This window comes from Alligator mississippiensis, chromosome 13 (assembly GCF_030867095.1).
Source record: "Alligator mississippiensis isolate rAllMis1 chromosome 13, rAllMis1, whole genome shotgun sequence".
NCBI classification, from domain to species: Eukaryota; Metazoa; Chordata; order Crocodylia; family Alligatoridae; genus Alligator; species Alligator mississippiensis.
This window is the reverse complement of record NC_081836.1, coordinates 18,531,176-18,551,064: the sequence shown is the minus strand read 5'-3', so window position 1 is coordinate 18,551,064 and position 19,889 is coordinate 18,531,176. Positions and strand designations below refer to the sequence as shown.

The window sequence follows — 19,889 nt, the reverse complement described above, 5'->3', positions numbered from 1 at the left end:
AGGGGGCTGAAGAGGGCTGATATCATAGGCCTGGGGGGTTGTGGTGGGGGTTGTGGTGGCTGCTGGGGTCAGCTTTCATGACGTAGAGGCTGGGGTCAGCTCACACAAACTCTAATTGAGCTGTTGATACAGGGGAGAAGGGAATATGCCTCAGGTCGCTCCTTGCAATCTGGTCTCAGATGTGCTGAAGCTCAGCTCAGCTTGGTGTAGCCTCTCCTCCACATACCAGCATACAGCCCTCTGGCCTCCAACTGTCTGCTGCAAGGTCTCCCCAGAACAGCCTTCCTCTAAGCCCTATGCTGCTGCAACTGAGAGACTGGAGGCTTCAGCCCACCCTCTCAACTGGCTGTCACCAAAGGATGTGTGGCAGAAAATGGCCTGTTGCCCATCTGCATGCACACACTAGTACCTGCTATGGCCTGGTTGGCCACATCTCTGCAGCAAGCAGGTGAAATGCTCCTCTGGTTTCTGCAAGGCTCAATGCTGCTAGTTTCTGTTGGCCCAGAGAATAAGCTGATTATCTCTAGCCTGACCAGCACATTGCTGTGTGTGTCTGCTGCTGGGAGCCAGCACATCTTGTCTGGATTCTGCAGAAGGAGGCATGAGCAACTGGTTTCTCCCAAGTCTGGGGGGGGGTGGAACTCGCAGAAGGTGGTGGCAGCAGCGGCAACCCTGTAAGGGGGGGCATGTGCCCCCTGTGCTCTCCTACCAGTCATCTATGGAAGGAGGGTTTATTCTCCCAGCAGGAACAGTGTTAACTGCTCTGTCTGTGTTTGTGCGTTCCCCCCTGTCAGTCTGTGGGGATCCCAGTGGGAAGAAGCTTCTGCAAAGGCATGTGCAGGTTGAGGAAAGGGACCAGGGGTCAGATTGTTCCCTTCCAGAAGACAAAGCTCAAGTAGTTCCTGCTCTGGCCCTCAAAATCAAATGGTATGGACATGTTTGTTCCTTGATACAAGGAAGCTCCTCAGCTTTGGGATCACAGCCTGCTGCTCTGGACTCAAAAGCAAAAGACAAATTTGTGCTTTTGAGGCAAAAAAAAAAAAAAAAAAAGAAAGGGCTAAGGCCCCAAGCATGCCAAGCATGTGCTTCATATACCTGAATGCCCTCAGTGTCCCATGGCCGCTTCCTGCTGAGCAGTGGTATTGCTAACTGTGCCACTGAGCTGCTCTCCTACTCACTAGGCATGCATGTGCACTATCCTGCAGGCCCTTGGCATTTGATATGAAGGCAGACCCATGTCCAGCCCCAAGAAGCATACAATGTACAAATAAGCCAGGGAGAGAGGCAGCCTGCTGACAGCTGACCCAATGGATGACACAGAGCTGCTGAATTGGGTGTTAGAAATAGGAAAAGAAAGAGGAGAAACCACCTCTGGCAACACGGAAGTGGTGACTCATGGATGCTGCATGGAGGCAGAAACCAGCCCAGTTCTGGGAGACATCTGGTCTCTGGCCCATCATGGCAAACCCTGACAGGTGACTGCAGGCCATGAGTGAGGCATTTTGGCCCACCCCTACAACACCACTTCTTACAAAGGAGCATTTGCTGCAGAATGTGGTGCTCGTTCCTGAGATGGAAGCTCCTAGTTTCCATGGCATTGCTCCCTCACTTGGCAGGGACTACGGCCTGTGTCTCGGGCTCTCTCAGTGGCCTGGGAAGAGTCAGTTCTCTCCAGTGTGTACCACAGTGTCCTGAAAATGGAAATCCATCCCCCTGTCTCCTCACTGCCCTTGGTGGCTCAGTCCTATACCAGCCCAATGACAGTTCTACTTGGATTCTCGAGCAGCACTCGGGTGTTGGAGGAGATATGAGATTTTTTTGGGCCAAGAGCAAGGAGCACTGAATTGCTGGGGCTGGGAACTCCTCCCCGTTGCCTTAGCTGGACTCTGGTCTCCACTGATTCTGCTGAGGGGCCTGAGGCTTTGGGGGACTGAATTCAGGCAGTCCAAGAGAACACTGTGTGTGGCTAAATATGTTTTGTTACTAGTTCCTAGGATGTCCGTCTCTTCTAAGCACCACAAATACCCCAAAATATTAATGTGATGGGAGGTGGAGGGGCTGCCAGCCAGTCGCTGGAAGGAATAAGCACGCTTCATTCAGATTAAATGAAGGAGCAATTAAATCGTAGCAGAAACTCCAGGGTCACCTTGAGGCCAAGTCTTGCCTGATTGCCAGAAGGAGGCTGGCAGGTCCTTTTTGTGGTGAGAGCTGAAGCAAGGTACAGGCCAGCATAGTGAGTACCAAGCAGTAAGTAGCCAAGCGGTGAGAGCTGAGGTGTTTCTCTGGTACTAGTCAGCGGATGCAGGAGTGGGGGCATCATTTGGTTTGCATGTATGTACCCTTGCCTGTGCCAGAGACAGGTGACAAGAGCAAGCAGAGAGCCAGAGAAGCAGTGGTGAGCATGGCTCTAGGAATAAGCCGGGACTCAGAGCTGCTTGTGGTCACAGGTCTGGCTGGAAAGGCAGCCTTGGCTGTCTGGGCAAGGAGACTGCTTGCTGTGTTCAGGATTTGGTGCAAATAAATGACAGTACCCAGAATTGTCTGACTCATGGGAGAAGTCCAGCAAGGCCTTAGGCATTGGTGAGCTGCATGAGCCTTTAAGAAGTGTTGATGGTCTAAGAGTCTTCATCAGTCTGAATAAAGGAGGCACTTTTCAGTGAATCCTGCTCTTAGCCAAGGCTGTCCCTTGCTTCTCCCACAGGATTCAGCCTGTGAGCAGCAGCTGAAGCCTTGGGAATCTGGGCAGGTGGCTGCATGTAGGACTCCATGAGGATGGATGGGAAGGATTTCTGTGCAGAGGCTGGGGTACATGTTTCCTTGCAGTGACATGGCTCAGCCCTCATCAGATACCACATTCAAGCTGGAAAACTGTCCTTTCCCAGGAGATCAGCTTCATGTTGGTCTCTCTCCTGTTGGGTCACAGCTCTGTCCATTTCCTGGCTGAGGTGGATTCTTTATTCTGGCTTTGCCTTCCATAGCAGGGTGTATAGGCAGCTGCTTGAGATGACTGGCCTTGGCTGTGAGATGCCTTGAATGAAATGGCCTGACCCAGGCCCGTGTGGTCTCTGCCTGCTCACCCTTGCCTATTCCTCTCTTCCCAGCAATGGGGTGACCTGCACTAAAGGATGTGAGCATGAAACTTGGCCAGCAAGGGCATGCTCTGCTGCAGGTTGCTAATCTGCACCCATTCTCTTGGGGCGGTGTGTTCTGGAGTGAACTGTCATGTTGCACTGGCTAGTCTGGGGTCAGGGAGTGAGTGATGATGAGTCATTTTGTTTCAGCCTGGGAGCTGCTGGGGCAGGGAGGATGAAGCCTTAGAGTGGAAACTACAGCCTTATATTTGTATTGGCCTCACACAGAGTGCCAGAAATGCTGTGTTTGGCTAGTCTTTTTGGTGGTTTTGAAAGGACAAAGGCAGCTTTTCCACAAGCAGTCTTGCCCTCATCCTGGCTGACATGCTTTCCCAGTCTGGCCAGTGCAAAGAGCCATTCTGACCAGTGGTGCTGACCAGTGCACATGCTACCCAACCAGGGGAACAGAGGGGACAGCTCCTGTCATTCCTGGAGTTCCTGCCTCATCTCCAGGCCACAGAGCACTGCCACTGTTCCTGGGTACTGTGGGGTTAGCCCAGCACCAGCAAGTCCCATAGTCTGTACAGGTGGTATGGCTCCTTGGCGAGAGCAGTGCTGGGGCAGAGCCCATGGGTCCCAGCACTACTGAGGGTCCTGCTACTGTCCTTGGGATTTAGCTGCTCATCGCATCTTGCGGGGGGGGGGGGGGTGAGGGGGTAGGGGATGACCTTCCTCTGTAGCATGGGTCACAGCCCACTTCCTAGGGTGATCACCTTGTGGGCATTGCTGACACCTTGGAAATTCACAGTCTCCCTGCTGTCTCCCAGTGCTGCCCTGTTGTTTTAGAGGCCTCTGGATTTCGTGCCACAGACTTCAGTGTGTGTTACCGGGAAGTGGGGTGTTGGGGGCTCCTGGAGTGCAGAAGAGCAGGTATGGGTGTTTCTGCAGATCCCTCTTGGCTTGCAAGATTGCTTGTGATCACATTGGCTGGGCTCTGATCCTCCTAGCCCTGTGCAGTCCTGTAGGTATTACCTGTGCAAAGGAGGATCTGCCTGACACCTGTCAGTATGTAGTGGTGGTGGTGGTCGTGGCGGTGGTTGTGGAGTGGGGATTGGCTCTTGGAGGAGCAGGACTGATTTACTAGGGGCTAGCAAGCAGCCCTGTCTTGTCATGTTCAGGGTTGCCAAACCTAGTGCCCACAGAAAGCAGTTGGAGCAGGCAGCTTGTGGGGGTAGGTCCCTGTGCTCCAGTGAGCCAAGTGAGGCTCCCTCTTTTGTGTCACTGTGCTGGGGGAGAGAATTTGCCCCTCCTCATGGACTTCCTGCCCACTTGTCTCCTGGGTTTCTGCATGGCGCTGGCCATTTGCTTTTGGCTAAGTAACACACAGCTCCTGATGCCAGATTGGGAGGAAAGTGGGGTTGGGGAAGAGGAGACAACAATGGAGGCTGTGGCCTGGGCATGAGCTGAGTGTCTTAAGGAACTAGATTCCTCATTTGCCTAAGCATCCTTCTGGCCCAGGCAGCTCTGCCATGTGGAGATTCCCTGTTCCTGTTGTGCCTGTCACTTCAGTGGCTGCATTCAGGTCAGGCTCAGGATTGAGGTCCCCTATGTTCCTGCCTTGTGTTAATACAGTGCCTTTCCTCTACAGCACAAAGTCCCAGAGGAGCTGGGTGAAGCCATCTCTGACTGGGAGCTCTGGCTGGTGGCTCCATCCCTGCACAGAGTCAGAAGCCTCAGGCTCAAGAGTCTAGTGCCCTGCATAGACTGCAGGGCACTTCCCAACACGGTGCTCCAGGTCCTTGCAGTCTGGGAGAGGGGCTGGGATTCCAGAGAGCTAGGTCCACCTTCCTCCTCCACCACTCGCTCCCTGGGCCAGTCACTGCACTGCGGATCCCCCTGGCTTAGACACTGGTGCTCTCCCTCACAACCAGCTGTCCTTGCAAGGGTTGGAAAGCACCCTACAAGCATGGCTGCCTGCAGTGAGAGGGCAGCAAGAGGCCATGTAGCAGGCTGGTCTCTGCTCAGCACAGCATTCCCTCAGGCTGCTGGGCTTGGCTCCCTGTGTGTTGCCACTGGCACTGAGGCTGTTCTTCATGCTGCTTGCCCTGATTCCCCATGTCCCACACACCATACCCTGCAGAGCCCCGTGCTTTGCTGTCTCTGTTCCTGCTCCCGGCGTAGACTCGGCTGCTTGGGGCAGGGGCTGGGTGGGTCTAGGTGTCCCCTCCATATCAAAAGACACATGGGGATGAAGGAATGAGTGCTCCAGCCTTGACTAGGTCATGCTGCTGTGTGTGTGACAGGAGGTGCTGACACCCTCAGCCTGCAAAGTCATGCTGGGGGATGCAGAGGGGTCCTCTGGGGGAGGCAGAGCTCTCCATGCTTCACCCTGTCCTCTTGTGCTCTACTCCCTTTGCATGTGCTCTGTATTGTTGCTCTGCCTGGCCTTCTCCTACTTGCTATTTTTTTTCCTTGGTTCTGTCAGCACCTGCTTTTGCCTTCTGCTGGATCCTGTCTGCCTGGCCACATCCTTCCTTGCTTAGCCTGCCTCCTGCCTTTGCTCCTGGGTTCTTCTCCTATTGCGTAAACAAGGAGGCCCTGAGGGAATGGCCTAATGATAACATCTCCCTACTGGGGTATGGGCCCCTTTCTGGGTTTGAGACTAGCAGGTGGAGGTGGAAGCTGGAGCTCCAGATGTGAATTAGAGCCTAGGATCAAAGGTAAATTCTTTGATATACAATCAAGTTGGATGGAAGCTTGTGGTCAGGTTGGCAGGAACAGCCTAGGCCTTGGCTGCAGGCTTGGGGGTGAGATGTTAAATATAAACTCAGGCCACATTTCCTAAGCATGGCAGCCACACACACTGCCACCTGCACAAAGAGCAGCCCTGTTCTGACTCATTTGTTTGAAACTTAATGTCTTGAGCCAAATCAGTTCTATCAACTGAGCACAGCCTAATAGTTCAAGTCTGTGTGGCATTACCACCAGCAAGTATCCTGCCTCCTAGACTTTTTAGCCTGGGGCTTCTGACTCTGTGCAGGGATGGAGCCACCAGCCAGAGCTTCCAGTCTGAGATGGCTTCACCCAGCTCCTCTGGGCCTTTCATTGCAAAATTGCTGGAAAACAGAGCTGTGGCTAGTGCTCAGCTGTCTGCATCTCAGGCATGCTGAGCTATAGCTGCATACTAAGTTACTGCCATGTTTGTCTTGGGGACAGGACAGGAGAGTTGGATGGTGGCCAGGTGTTGTGGGCTGGGCCCCAGCACATGTGCAGCTTGAGGCTGCCTGTATGCTGGTGGTTTTGCCTATGGATGCTGGGGTTACCTCTCCCAGGGTCCTACCCATTGCTCCATGCTCTTTCCTGACACACGGAGTGTTTTCGCACCCCTTGGCCTTGCTGCGGGCATGAGAACACTCCCTGGGGCCCCATATTCTCAGCTCTCAGGGTTATCATCATGGGGCAGTCATACTGGCATTGGACCAACCCTGACTGGGATGCCCTGATGGGAACAAAGCCTTTCTGAGGGAAACTGTGGATTGCAATCATTGCATTAACCCATGAACCCCAGGCCCTTCCCAGCCTGCCAACCCCGCACATTCCTAAGATGCCTGGCTGTCGCCTCTGCAGGCTGATGGGCGGCAGCAGGACAGCCTGAATTATACTCAGAACCACTCTGGGGAGCAGCCTGTCTGGGTGCAAACCCTGCAGTCACCTACACTGGGCACCTAGATGCAGGGGCACAATGGAGATGACAAGTAGGAGCCCCAGGAGCCTTGAGAAAGCAGCTCTGAGGAGGTGCCCTCTGAGACCACGCATAACCATCCAGAGTGCACAGATCCTAGACAGCCCCTTCCTTCCCCTCCTTGGTGCAATCCCTTCCACCTGTCATGTCGTCCATCGCATCCTGCTGCTCCTGTTTTGGTGTTCATGTTTCATGGTAGTGCCTTTGTTCGTATGTATGTGAGAAGCTCAGCAAGTTGGATTGGGTCCATGCAGAGATGTGTGGGGGATGTGCCCCCTCCCCTCTGTTCTGATGAGCCCACTTCAAAGTGGAGTCTGATGCCTGAGCCTCAGCCTGCAGGTGGGTCATCCCACTTACAGCTGCACTTAACCCACGAGGAACTGAGGGCTGCTGCTCTGGCAACGCACATTATTACCTCAAGGTGGTCTTGGGCAAAGCCCTGGGAGTGTGCTAGAGGCAGAGCAGCCCTGCCAGGGCCCACACAGCCTTCAGGCCAGTCTCAAAGGGACTGGTCTCAGAGGGCACCTCCTCAGAGCTGCTTTCTCAAGGCTCCTGGGGCTCCTACTTGTCATCTCCATTGTGCCCCTGCACCCAGGTGCCCTGCACACATGTGCTAGAGGTCCAGATTGGTCATCTGGACCAATCCAAAACCAGTCCCTTTGAGACTGGCCTGAAGGCTGTGTGGGCCCTGGCAGGGCTGCTCTGCCTGGCTTAGCATTTCACAGCATGTTTAGTAAAATGGGAAGACATTTGTAAGCATGAGGCTGCAAGGGCCACATTTGGTTTGGAAAGGGTGGAAACAAGCTGGTTTAACTTGTGTGGAATTTCCTTGCTCTTCAGTGCAAACAGTTTGCTGACACCAAAACGGATTTCAAACCCTTTCCTTTCAGTATTGTCAGAGCGGTGGGTTCCTCCAAGCAGAACTTGGTTCTCGAGCTTTGACAACCTCTGTGTGGGCTTGGAGCCCTGAGAGCTGGGGGCTAAGCACTGTGCAGTCTTGGAAGCTGCTGTGTGACTGGTGGTGGGATCCTGGAGGAGTGGGGTAGTTCTGTCTGCGCCAGCACTGAGGCTGTGGGGGCAGCTGCAATGCCTGCCAGCAGGACCAGAGGAACCCAGCTACATTCACGTAGACTTTCTCTGCTAAGCCCAGCAACTGGGGTAGGGACAGCTCCTTAAATTCCCTCCAGCCTGATTCCTGGGGCTTAGGGTCACTACAACAAGCCACAGGACTTGGCTTTTCTGCATTGATTAATGGCCATAGAGACCAGGAGTTGGTCCTGACAGCTAACACAGGCAACCCTGCAGCTCAGCCATGCGTTTGCTTGCCCCAGGGCAGGTATCCACAGCCTGGATGAGCAGAGCAGTCTTGGGGCAGAGGCATCAGCTTACCATGGCTCCCCTGAGCAGGGTCCAGGGCACCTGGCTGAGACAGAAATTCTCAGTACCCACAGAGCCAAGACGCCACCTTGCCCAGGAGGGCACTGTGCATCTGGCATGCCTAGCTGCAGATGCCTCTTAGCAAGGTTGCGGCAGCATGGCTTGTCTGTTGAGATCATAGCTCCTTTTGCTGCCCCCTCCCTGGATTCCTGCAGGGAGCTGCAGCTGAGCTCCAGCTCTTGCTTCTGCGTGATTGTGTTCCCAGGCAGTCTGTGATATACACACTTCTTCAGTGTGCGGTTGTGTCTGTATCTCCCTGCTGCGCTTCTCGTTCCTGACGGGTGCTCGCCTTGGAAACATTCCTGCTGCTCCTCTGCTCTGGCTTCCATCACTGATGGGTGAGTGTTGGGCTCTTTATGGGGGCTGGGAGCAGAGCAGCTCAGGTCTCCCCTTCTGCAGAGGGCTTGGGGCAGGACCAGCTGGCTCTTTGTCACAATAGGCTCATTAGTAGTAATGCAACATTGAGAAACCACATAAGGGAAAGAAGATACTGCCAAAATAATCCCTGCAAAGTCTCTGAACAGAAAGACTGCACAGTGGCAGGATAGGACAAGATGTGGTGTCTGGAGTGCAGTGCCATGCAGGTGTAGAGGAAGGAGCCTATCTGCTTCCCCATCCTGCTGAGTGAGCCCTGGGTACCTGGGGAGCTTCTTGAGAGGGGGCAGCCTCTGAGAGCCTTGAGCACTTGTGGGGGCAGGGGTAGACTGCTGTATTTTGTCATGTCCTGTTGCCTACCATGACAAGAAATGACAATGTGTGCATTGTCCAGCTGTGCTCTCCGAATGGACTCCCAGGGCATATGTATCTGCTTCTAGCACAAGAGCTAGAACTAGATAGGACATGATAAAATAGCTGGGCTGTACCCTGTGCTTGTACCTTGTGGGTTTGGTACTTATGGGATGGTCTTTGAGCCTGACTTCATTGCTCAACCTCTGGATAGTAACCTGAGCTGGAGCCTGTGCCTGCACATCCCTGCAGCAGATCCAGAAGCAACCTTCCGTGTCTGAAACCACCCAAGTGCTGCAGTTGCCCAGGGTGTCTGTATTTATTAGCCAGGAGACGGATCACACATAATCCAAGTGACACAGCTCTACTGTGCAGCTTACAGAAGCTGAGGCTGTAAGGTAGGATACAATGGCATTGATGTTGGCTCTCTGGGCATCTCCTTTCCCTGCTTTCAGGATGCTGTACAACGGTCAGGATAGGTAAGAGAGCATCTCAGGATGGTGGGAGCAGTGCTGAGCCAGTGCTAGTAGCACCTCTCACAGGTGGCCACTCTGTTGGGGGCTTTGATCCCAAGAAAACACTGTATTTTGATACAGATCTGTTGGTAGTCACCTGCTATTAGCAGCAGCCATCATGTGACCACTGTGTGGTGGCACCATGTGGACCCCGCAGCTGGGAGGGGATCCAGATTGGCCTGCTGACCTGTTTGGGGGGGGGGGGGGGGGCTGGTTGTGAAATCCACAGTTTGGATCCCCTGAGAACTGAGGGCTCTGACCTGCTCTTGGCACTAGCAGCCTTTGGAAACCTCCCCTGTGCCTTCACTTGTTTTAGTTCTGGGGCACCCTGAACCAGTGCTACCAGGGCTGCCATGCTGCCTTCTATCACGCTACTGATTCCTCCATGCAAGGACCCCTCCTGTGCTATGAGGGAAGAGAGAGGGTGGATAGAAGTGGCAAGTAGGTTTCGAACCGAGCTGGGACACAGCTGTTGGATCAGGCCTTTCTGTTCTCACTAGAAGAGGGTCTATCTGTAAGGCTTCTGAAAAGGCCTGTTGGTCACCTTGAGAGTGATGGGTGAAGACGAACAGCCATGAGCTGGCTGTCTCAGGAAGCCAGGGGCTGCAGTTGGCTGGAACCATAGCTCTGAGCTACCTGTCAGTGGTAAGGGTAGTGGCCTTTTAAACACTCTGTGTTTATGGTATCTCTGCACTGCATAATCAGAGCCTTAACATAACACTTCAGCCAGTTGTAGTCTCCCAGAGCAGTTGGCAGTGAGGTCAGAGGTTTCCTACATGAGGTTGTGCTCCAGCACTGAGCCATAGGAGTTTTGTTCCAGCACTTCCCAGCACAGCTGCTAAAAGCCTACACTGGGCTCCAGTGTTTGCCAGTGCCTTGCTGCCCTTTCTTTGTGTAACTCCCAGACAGTGCTGGGGTCTCTGGCACTGGCCCTTGTGGTACTTAGTGCTACCAAAAACAAGTGCACCCGTGTGTAATGCAGAGGCAACCTTTCACTGAGACCTGCTGGGTGACTGCAGAGCAGGGTAGGACTTTCCTGGCCTGCAGTGAGATTGCAGTTACCTTGAGAGGGGCATTGCATCCAGAAAGAACAAAGGGGGAATAAGTCTCGCACTCAGCCTCTTGGAGATCTCTCTGCCCCCATTGCTGAGCTGAGCCAGAACCACTTCAGGGGCTGAAAGAACTGGACAAATCCTCCTTTGCCTGGTTGCTTCCATTTGTAGGACAGGGCCAGCATGGACACCTGACATGGCAGTGATAGTGCCAGGTGAGGGTGCCTGACTGCATGTCTCCACAGGATGCCACAGTTATGCAGTAATATGGCTGTGCAGTAATACTAATCATCAGCTTGCTGCTAGTGGGTCCCATGGGGGCTGAGGAATGGGGTCTGTACTGGGCTGGCCCCATCACTGAGGGTTCCCGGGCACATGCCTGTGGCAAAGGGGTGGCCATCTCTCGGCAGGAGAGGGCAAATCCCTCTCCAGACAGCCTTGCTCCCCTTTCTTTGCTAAGGGCTTTTACTGACTTAGGACCCAAGACACCAAATAGAGTGAGTGGTACAGTCCTGTGCCCTCAGAGCCCCACCACTATGCTCACAGCTTCCCCAGGGCCAGGGGGGAGGGAAGGGGCTCTTGCACTGGTCAGATTGGGCAGCTCCTTGCTGAGTTCCTACAGGTATATGACTGACAACTCCAGCCCCAGGGGCTAAGCAGGCAGGAGACAGGTCCCAACTCTGAAACAGTTTTCATACTGTGTGCAATCCAAGGCCCCAGCCAGCTGCTCCAGCTCTGCTCTGCTGTGTAGAGAGGACGCCTGTAGGCCAGCACTGCTGGTGCAGGGAGCAGAGCAGCAGGAGCAGGGTTTTTGGCACACTCCGTCTGCGGTACAGATTTCCTGTGCATGGGTGCCAGCTCCGGTTTAATGGTGTTGTGCCCCAAAGCTGATGCTATCCAAAGGGTGCTTGTGAGTATTGGACTTGGCTGGCTCCTGAGTTGCAGACCTGGGAGGGAGCGCTGTCACCTGAAAGGAAGTGCGGCCTTCCAGGGAACAATCAGAAGCCTCGTCTGGCTGTGCCTGATGATTGCCTCTGTAGCCCAGCTCTGCATGGCTAACTTCATCTTCCTTCTTCTCCAGATGAACGGACGGCAACGGAGGAAAAGGTTCTGCATTGCCAAAGCCCAGATTGCATTGACAGAAGGAGAGCGGTCAGGGTAAGGTTGCAGCTTCTTTGCTTGGGAGAGAGGGCTCAGGATGTGGCACTTTTGGAGGGGGTAGCGGGGAGTGCTTGCTGGGTATAAGGAGTTTCATTGAGGAGGGAGACAATGTTCTTAGCTCTAGGACTTTCTGTGACTAGGCCTACCCTTGGAGTTGGCAAGGCCAAACCTTCTGGGTTATCTTGTTGGGCAGAGGTTTCTGCACAGAGCTTTGGGGCTGCCAGAGCTTTCAGTGGATATTAACTGAGCTCGAGCGTTCTTGGTGGTAGTGTTGAGGGAAGTAGCTGTCCGTGGACACAGCCAGTGCGATGGGGAGCCTGGTGAGACATCATGCATCGCAGGGCTGTTGGGATGCAAGAGGGATAAAGGAGCATGAGGGCTTTCCCTCCCCTTCCTCCTGCTGCAGTGGGTCTCACATAAGGTTTTTCAGGTTGTTGGCAGAGTCACATTTTCAGGCTGCCACAGGTGCCGGCTGCTACCAAGCCAGTTGTTTAAAGTTGGTTATTGGGCTTCGAATGCTCCTTGCAAGAAGGACTCTTCCTCTGCATGGAGTTGAGGCACAGGGAGCCTCCATTCTGGGGCCAGCTGGCCTCCTGCTGCTTTTGCCTTTACTAGAGCAATAAGGGGAGTGGCAGGATCCCAGCGAGTACAGGCTGAGCACAGTGCCAGGACCACTGATAAGGTAGATGCAAGGGCATACAGCAGGGGCAGGCAATTATTTTGAGCAGAGGGCCACTTACTGAGTTTTGGCAAGCCATTGAGGGCCGCATGACAGGCAGCCAGGGACAGATAAATATTAATTTTCTAAAATTTTTAGAGGCCCTGTGGACCAGATAGAATGGCCTGACGGGCTGCATCCAGCCCACAGGCCACATTTTACCCACCCCTGGCGTACAGGGACCCAAGTTCCCCAGCAATGCCTGATGCTGACATATGACTGGCCTTAATAGTGTGTGGGAGCAGGGGAGAGGGAGGGGGCCACGTGGTAGGGTGACCACCTTTTACAAACTGGAAGGTGGGACACATGTCCACTTCCTGCCTCCACTCCCCACCTCCCCCCTGTGGCATGGCCAGAGCAGAGTGGAGCAGAGCCCATGGGGGGCAGGGGCGGATGTGGGCTGCCCGCTGCAGGCTTGGGGCTCCCCGCCCTGCTGTTCTGCCCCAGAAGCCTCGCACTGGCCGCACTGTTATGCTGAGGTGCCCGCTGCCAGCCCAGAAGCAGTGAGGGGCACAACTCTGTGCTGCTGCTGCTGGGCGGGCAGGGAGTGCCTCACCATGGTGACATGGCCAGCCCCAGGGGCAAGATAGCATGTCAGGGAGCCCCAAGCCCAAATCCTCACCCGCTCTGTGCACAAATCTAGGGGACGTATTCCTGACCCCTGACAAGGGCGTATTCCTGACCCCAGCCAGGGGCGTATTCTTGCACGCACACATGCACATGGTTCCCCCTGCCTCCTGGTCTCCCCAGCCCCTTGCAAGCTGGAACTCTGCCAGCCTGCAGGGGGAAACCTGCCATTTCCCATGCTTTTTTTTCTCAATGAACGGAAAACCCGCACGACACTACGAATCTGGGACAAATGCTGTCCCAGAATCATGCACCCCAGGACCAGGACTTGATGTTCCCATTCTGGGACTGTTCTGCCCGGTTAGTGATGGATGGTCACCCTACCACATGGCTGGATCCAAGGTGGATGGCAGTGGGGTGGGTCTGGCCTAGTTTGAGTCTTGAGCAATAGCTGGACTCAGTGTCTCCTCTCATGGGTCCCTGGGGCTGAGAGAGACAAACTGCATTGAACTGTGTGGCTTGAGGAGCACTCTGGTGCTGGGCACTGGCACTGTTGGGAAAGGGAAGCATACCTTTTGCGTTTGCTGTCTGACGTGCCTACAACTGCAAGCTGGATGGGAGTTAGTAATCAGGGATGGCCATGAAGACTACTGTTTTGCCATTGCTGTGACCCAGCCTGGATGTTTTCCACCTCTTTGACTTTTCTGAGCTGTTCTGAAGCCTGAAGGTGAGAGGCACTGTATTAGACTGCAGAACTGGGTGGGTGGGGGGTGGAATGCATATGCATGTGTGTACAACATGCATGCAGCGAAGACAAGGGCATGGGGGGACTGGTTGGTCTGTTACATGGTTTTTATGGAAAGGCTCTTTGCTGGGGCAAACCGTTTCAGGGCAGATGGTGACGCTTTCTGCAGCCTGTTCTATCCAGTAGTTCAAACACTGCATTTACTGAAAGCCATGTAGTTATTGATAAATGGAGAATGTCAGTAACTGTTTCGGAAAATACTTGGACAAAAATCTCGGCTACAACATCATGAACAAAACTCAGAGAAGTGGAAAATGGGACCATTTCAAACCCAGAGCTAGAGGGGGAGCTTGGACACATTTCTTGCAGTGGTTTCCCCATGTTTGCCCAGTCTCGCTCTGTTACATGTTGATAATGAATTCTGGCTGGGATGAGCCATCAGCCATCAGGAGGGATGTTTAAGAGGAGGGCCGGGCCAAGGGGACTCCAGGCACAGCACATAGGACTTGTGGGGAGGGTCTGTTGTGATACCCCCGAGGTAGCAGTTCTAGGGCTCAGGGTTGTGGTTCGCCAGCTCAGTGGCGTATACCACTCCATGGTGTTCTGGTTTTAGCTCTCTCTGCTGTGTTGTGAGCTGGGGGCACTCCTCCTGCAGCCAGCCCCTGATGCAGGAGTGGTAATGCTTGCGCAATGGTTTCAGTTGTTTCTCACGCTTCATTTGTGTCTCATGTCATATGAGTCTTCGCTACCCCTGTGTGCCTGCAGTGAGAGTTGCCAGGATTCTCAGCTTATCTCCAGGGATCCTGGTTTTCTCTGTTTAAAAATCACAAGTTCTCTGACAATAAATCACAAATTCTCTGATTAACACCCCCCACCCACTATCTGCATTTTTCTGCGATTAAAATGAAATGTTACTATATATATATAGGTATTAGTTGAACACAATGTTTTATTGATATATTTACAAATTTAAAGCAATTTGGGAGCCTACCAGTGCCTCAATCACTATAATAAAATAAATTCTAAATACCTATAAATTCTGGCATTTGATTTTGGGGTTTTTATTGGAGAAAATCTGCCTTCTTTACTCACCAGGCCACAGATCCAGCTGCATCTGTTCCCCTGCTGCTTTGTGGCACTGAGAAGCCTTGATATGCTGGTGCCTTGCCCCTGCCCATGACATTGTCCCTCAATCCCGACCTACAGCCCCCCCGCCTTGCCAGTGCCCCCCTTACTTTCAACCCACAGCTGTCCTGCCCTGCTGGTGCCCCTCACTCCCGACCCCCAGCCTTGTCAGAGCCCTTCACTCCTGACCTAGAGTCCACCAGCCCTGCTGGTGTCCTTCACTCCCAACCTACAGCTCCCTGGCTCTGCCAGTGTCCCTCACTCACAGCCCATAGTCCCCCAGCCCTACTGGTGCCCCTCGCCTCTGATTCCCAACCCAACGCCCCCACCCTCAGTGTATGAGGAAGGGAGTGCATGTGTGGGGAAGGTGGGAGGCACAGGTAGGGGGGCACGTGCCCTTCGAGATCTCTGCACCCACAGCAGGGTGCTGGGCTGGAGCCTGGCCGGACGAGCTCCGTGGCCCAGCGGCTGGGATCCAGCACTGGAGGGAGTGCTGCATTGCTATGATGAAGCATGGAAGCAGCAGTGGTGTGGAGTTGTGCCCTTGGGTGGGCAGGAGGCACCTTACCTTGGCAGCCATGGTGGCATAGTGCTGCTTCCAGCACCAGGTCCCCCTGCTGGGCTGTGGAGGTGGCTCCTTCAGAACTGATTGGGCTTGACTTCAGCCCTGGCCCTGCTGTAGGCACAGAAATCTTGGGGGGCACATGGCCCCCCCCCCCTCCCCGCCGCATGGCTCGTGCCCCCTTGCCCTCTTCCTGCATGGTGTGTGCTCCTCCCTCCCCCAGCCCCATATGTGGCCTATGCCCCTTCCCCCCACATAGACTTACCTGCAGGAAACCGTGGGAGCTGTTCTTCACCACTGCTTGGCTGCCATGTGCATGTGTGTGCATGCATGCATGTGGTACCCCTTGCCCGATTGCCCTCTCCTGCTCCCCGCAGCCTCAAACAGTCTCCTTGCAGGCTGGAACTTGCCAGCCTGCGAGTAGAAACCTGCCGTTTCCTGCATTTTTCTCCTTTTAAAGGAGAAAATCTGTTGTTTTCTCCTTTAAAAGAAAAAAATCCATGTTTTTCTCCATAAAAGAAGAAAGTCCTCATTTTTTTTTGTGCTTTTCTGCAGCAAATGGAAAACCCAGATCCCTGTTCATCTCTTATGCATTCAGCTGTTACATAAGAAATACCAACTTTCCACCTCACTGATTTATTTTTGCACATGAGGATGGGAAGGGCTTTTATGGTTTGTGTAGACTGCAGAGCTGTTTCCAGTGAAGTGTGGACTGTGTCTGTCTGTCTGAGGCTCTTTCAAGAGGGGCACACAGCAGCTTCTCTGCATTTCCAAGTACCAGTAAAGCAGGACAGTGGAGCTGATGGGCCAGGGCCATTGGGAGGATGGCAGCCAGTTCTCCCATACTGGTCATCTAGCTGAACACCCAGATCTGGCCCATTGGCCAGCCAATCCAGGCTGCCAGAGCCACTCTTCACATGCCTTATTTTGGAAGCAGAGCACTTTCCATAGCAGGAACAGCATCCAAACTGTAATATTACCCAGTTATCAAGAGGTGCAACTTGCAGGACTCCAGTGCACTGACCTCTGTGAGCTTTGAGTTGTGTGTGCTCCCTGGAGCGGCCTGGGTTCAGTTGCCAGGGCAGTGGGATGTGGGCCTGGGTTAACCAGCTGGTGCTAATGGCTGGGCTGCACCCTCCTTGGCAGATGGGGGCCACCAGCCTTGTACACCCAGGCCAGGAGCATCACCCAGAAGGGCACCTGTATATCTGGGAGCTTGAGGATCCCTTTATGTATGGCACACACCTCTCAGGCCCAGCACACAGGGGGCATGCTTTTACAGGGAAAGGGGAGGTGTCCTTCTCACTGGTGGAGTGCGGGTGCAGTTTCCCATCTCTTGGATTTCTGGGTGAGTAGATGAAGTGGAAGTCAGGTGTGTTTCTAACCTACTTTTATACAGATCAGACATCTGTTTCCCACTCCATCAGCTCCTGGGCACCCAGGGGTTGGTGAGTGTGGCACAGAGGTGGCAACCTCCATGCCTGTGTGGGAATCAGCAGAAAACAGAGCCACTCCCAAGTTCTCTGAGCACCCAAGGGGTACAGGAACCCTCCAGGTGGCACTTGTCCTGGGCCCAGTACCTGCATAGGAGTGAGCTTTGAGTTTCAGGCTGTGCTGCACAATGGGCTCATTGTGAAAGCCAGGCTCCCTTCAGTGCGGGAGTCAGGGCATGCACAAGAGGCTGCTACTGCTGCTCTGGCACTGACATCAGTGCTAACGAAGACAGGAGTCAGAGAATGAGCTCATGCTGCTCCCAGGCCTGCCAGGAAGTCTCCGTTCCTCCCTGGCTGGATGCACAGTGTAGCCTGCTAGCTTCAGCCAAGCAGCACAGGGAAGAGCAAAGCAGAGTACAGTGAGCACACTGGGCTGTACTCTGCCCTGGGCTTTTCTTCCTGGGCTTGGCAGGGAGCAGTGCCCAGCTTCAGGGCAGGCTTGGAACTCCCACAGCTCTGGACTCTTCTCATAACCTGAGAACACCAAGGCTGGTGCTGGGTGGTCACTGCTCTGTGGCCCAGGTGGATCCAGAGGGAGCCAGCAGACCACAGGGAGCCTGGCGGGGCTTTAGCTTCCCAGCCACAGCTGCTCGCATTTTTCCCAATCTGATATAATTCAGTTAATCTCATTGAGCCTGCTCATCCTGTTTAGCTGCATGTAAAGAATTAGCTTGCAAGTTGACACGAGCTGCAGAAGAAAGCACCTTGGATTGTACCCCAGGCAATCTGTCCCTGCAGGGTTCTGCATCTGCTCTCTGCCAGTGCCGTCCCCTCCCTCCCAGGATCAAGGCAGATGGGAGCAAGGGCCTGTGGCATGGCCCAGGGGCTGAAGGTGCCCATGTCCTGCTGCACACTTCTTACTTAAAGGCATCTGGGGCAGGATTACTGCACTCTGAGCATGATGGCATTGCCCAGGCACTGGGAATCAGGGCAGTGAGATCTGTTGAGGGCACAAGATCCATGGGAACAGCAGGTGTTCGTCACAGCCGCATCCTGCCCTCAGATTTATCCAGGCCCAGTGTGCTGGTCAGGGGAGCATTTCTAGTGACTCCAACTTTCTGTGCCAGAGGTGCTGGCAACCAGATGGAGCCAAGGAGCAAAGTGTGAAGATTAGGGGCCACCACTGAGAAGCATCTTCAGGCACCGGTGGGGATCTGTAAGTGAAAGGCTCTGTTGGCCATTGCTGTGCTCTGTTGCCCACTCACTGTGAATACGATAGACCAGAGGTCTGCCCCATTGCTGCCAGGGGCCCACAGAGGCACCAGGGAGTTTTAAAGCCAAAAAGAGTTTTCCCTCTCTCCCTGCCTGCTTTGCCCTGGAAGCAGCAAGGGCCTCAGCCAGGTGAGTTGCACAGCTGTGTGTCTGTTCCTGAAAGCTGACAGCTGTAACTTGGTGGAGATGCCTGGAAACTGCTGGTAAAAGCCAGTGCATCTTCATGCCCCAGAGAGCAGAAGCTGGAGCAGCCTTTGTGACTGTGGTGTCTCATGGCCATAACCACCCCCTCTCCTGCAGCATTTTCAAGCTCCCTTGAGTGGGGCTGCCTGTGGGAGGCCATGATTTACAGCCTCCTGGGGATACATATGCTCACACATGCTGCATGACTGTCGCACAAGGGGCCTGGCCGCAGAGTGGTGGGTCAGTTCATTCTGCTTGGAGGCACCTGCACTGAACATTTACATGTCTAAGCTTGGTTCTGCCCCAGAGCAGAGGGTCTGCGAGTCACTGACCCTGCAAGATCCCTCAGGGCATGGGGGACAGTCTCTGGCTGTCTTTCTGCACATCCCTGTGACTAGAAATAGCACCACACTGGACCTCTTCTAATCTAATTGATCCTCGCTGTCAAGCTGGAGTGGATTTAGGACCTCTTATCTTGTGCTGCTCAACCAGCTCGGTTGGTTCGGGAGTGTGCTCTGGGAATGCTCTTCGCGCCTTTTGCACCAACACTCCAGGAAGCTGTACTCCCTGCTACCATGTAAGCCATAGCTCCTTTCCAGGGCCTGCTTTATCCCAGGTAAGCATGTGGGTACAGCATGTATTTGGGGTGCCTGGGGCAGGATCCAGCAGTGTCATGACACTGGAAGTGTAGTGAGTGTTTGCTGGCATAGCAGCCTGCTTGCATCCAGCACTACCTGGCTTGCCCTGAGGCTGCCCTTCTAGAGGGTTGTTAGTATTCCCATAGACACAGCTTCCCTGCCACTCAGGTGGCCTGATGGTAGGTCAGCCTGCTGCCGGTGACAATGGTGGCTGGGGTGAAGTCAGCAAATGCCAGTACCTAGCAGAGATAGGCTTGTGCCTTGAGCAGGCACTGGCAGGCATGTGTGAGGCAGGCTCTCCTATCTGCTGGAGGAGGTGTTGTGCCAATGCTCAGGCTGTGCCATCCTACTTCTGACTGCTGTTGGGTTTGACTCTGCCTCTCCGGGGCCAGAAGATCCTCTGGGAGCTGCAGCTCTTGCTGCAGAATGAGGTGCCTAGGTCCTTGATGCTGCAGCCTCTTGGAGCTGCACTCCCTGTGAGCGTGGGTGCAGCACAGGGATTTATGGAGGGATCTATGTTGCCTGGTCCCAGCTCTCTAAGAGTTCAGGTCTGTGAAGGGCTGTCCTGGCAACTGGAAGAAGTTAGGATGCTCTCCTGAGGAGTCCTTGTATACAGAGGGATTTGCCTGACAGCCCCTCTGTTGAGAGCTCCCTACTGCCCCTCTTGGTCCTGCAGAACTGTAGCTGGTTGGTCTCCACAGCAGGGGCTGAGGCTTACCTGGCCATAGCAGCATCTGTCAGCTCTGTTGTGGAGCACAGGATGGGCACCAGGCACTGTGCTGTGCCCTCAAATTAGATTTGGATTACAGAGGGGTCTGTTCTAGGGCTCCCTACTCCAGGAGCTGCTGCTTGTTTTGTACATGGGTGCTTGGCTGGGGGGTTCTTTGGGAACTCTCTGAAGAGATCTTGTCTGGCCTGGCATGCTGTGGCCCCACAGAAGGG

General features: G+C 54.1%; 1 protein-coding gene across 3 annotated transcripts in view; it reads left to right on the top strand.

Moving 5' to 3' along the window:
• PLEKHG5 (pleckstrin homology and RhoGEF domain containing G5) overlaps positions 1–19,889 on the top strand; it is a 76,453-nt gene that overhangs the window by 22,242 nt on the left and 34,322 nt on the right. For all 3 annotated transcript variants that reach the window (XM_059716897.1, XM_059716896.1, XM_059716898.1), the window contains one exon: positions 11,625–11,701. In XM_059716897.1, coding sequence (XP_059572880.1) covers positions 11,625–11,701 — 77 coding nt within the window. The remainder of the gene's footprint in view (positions 1–11,624; positions 11,702–19,889) is intronic.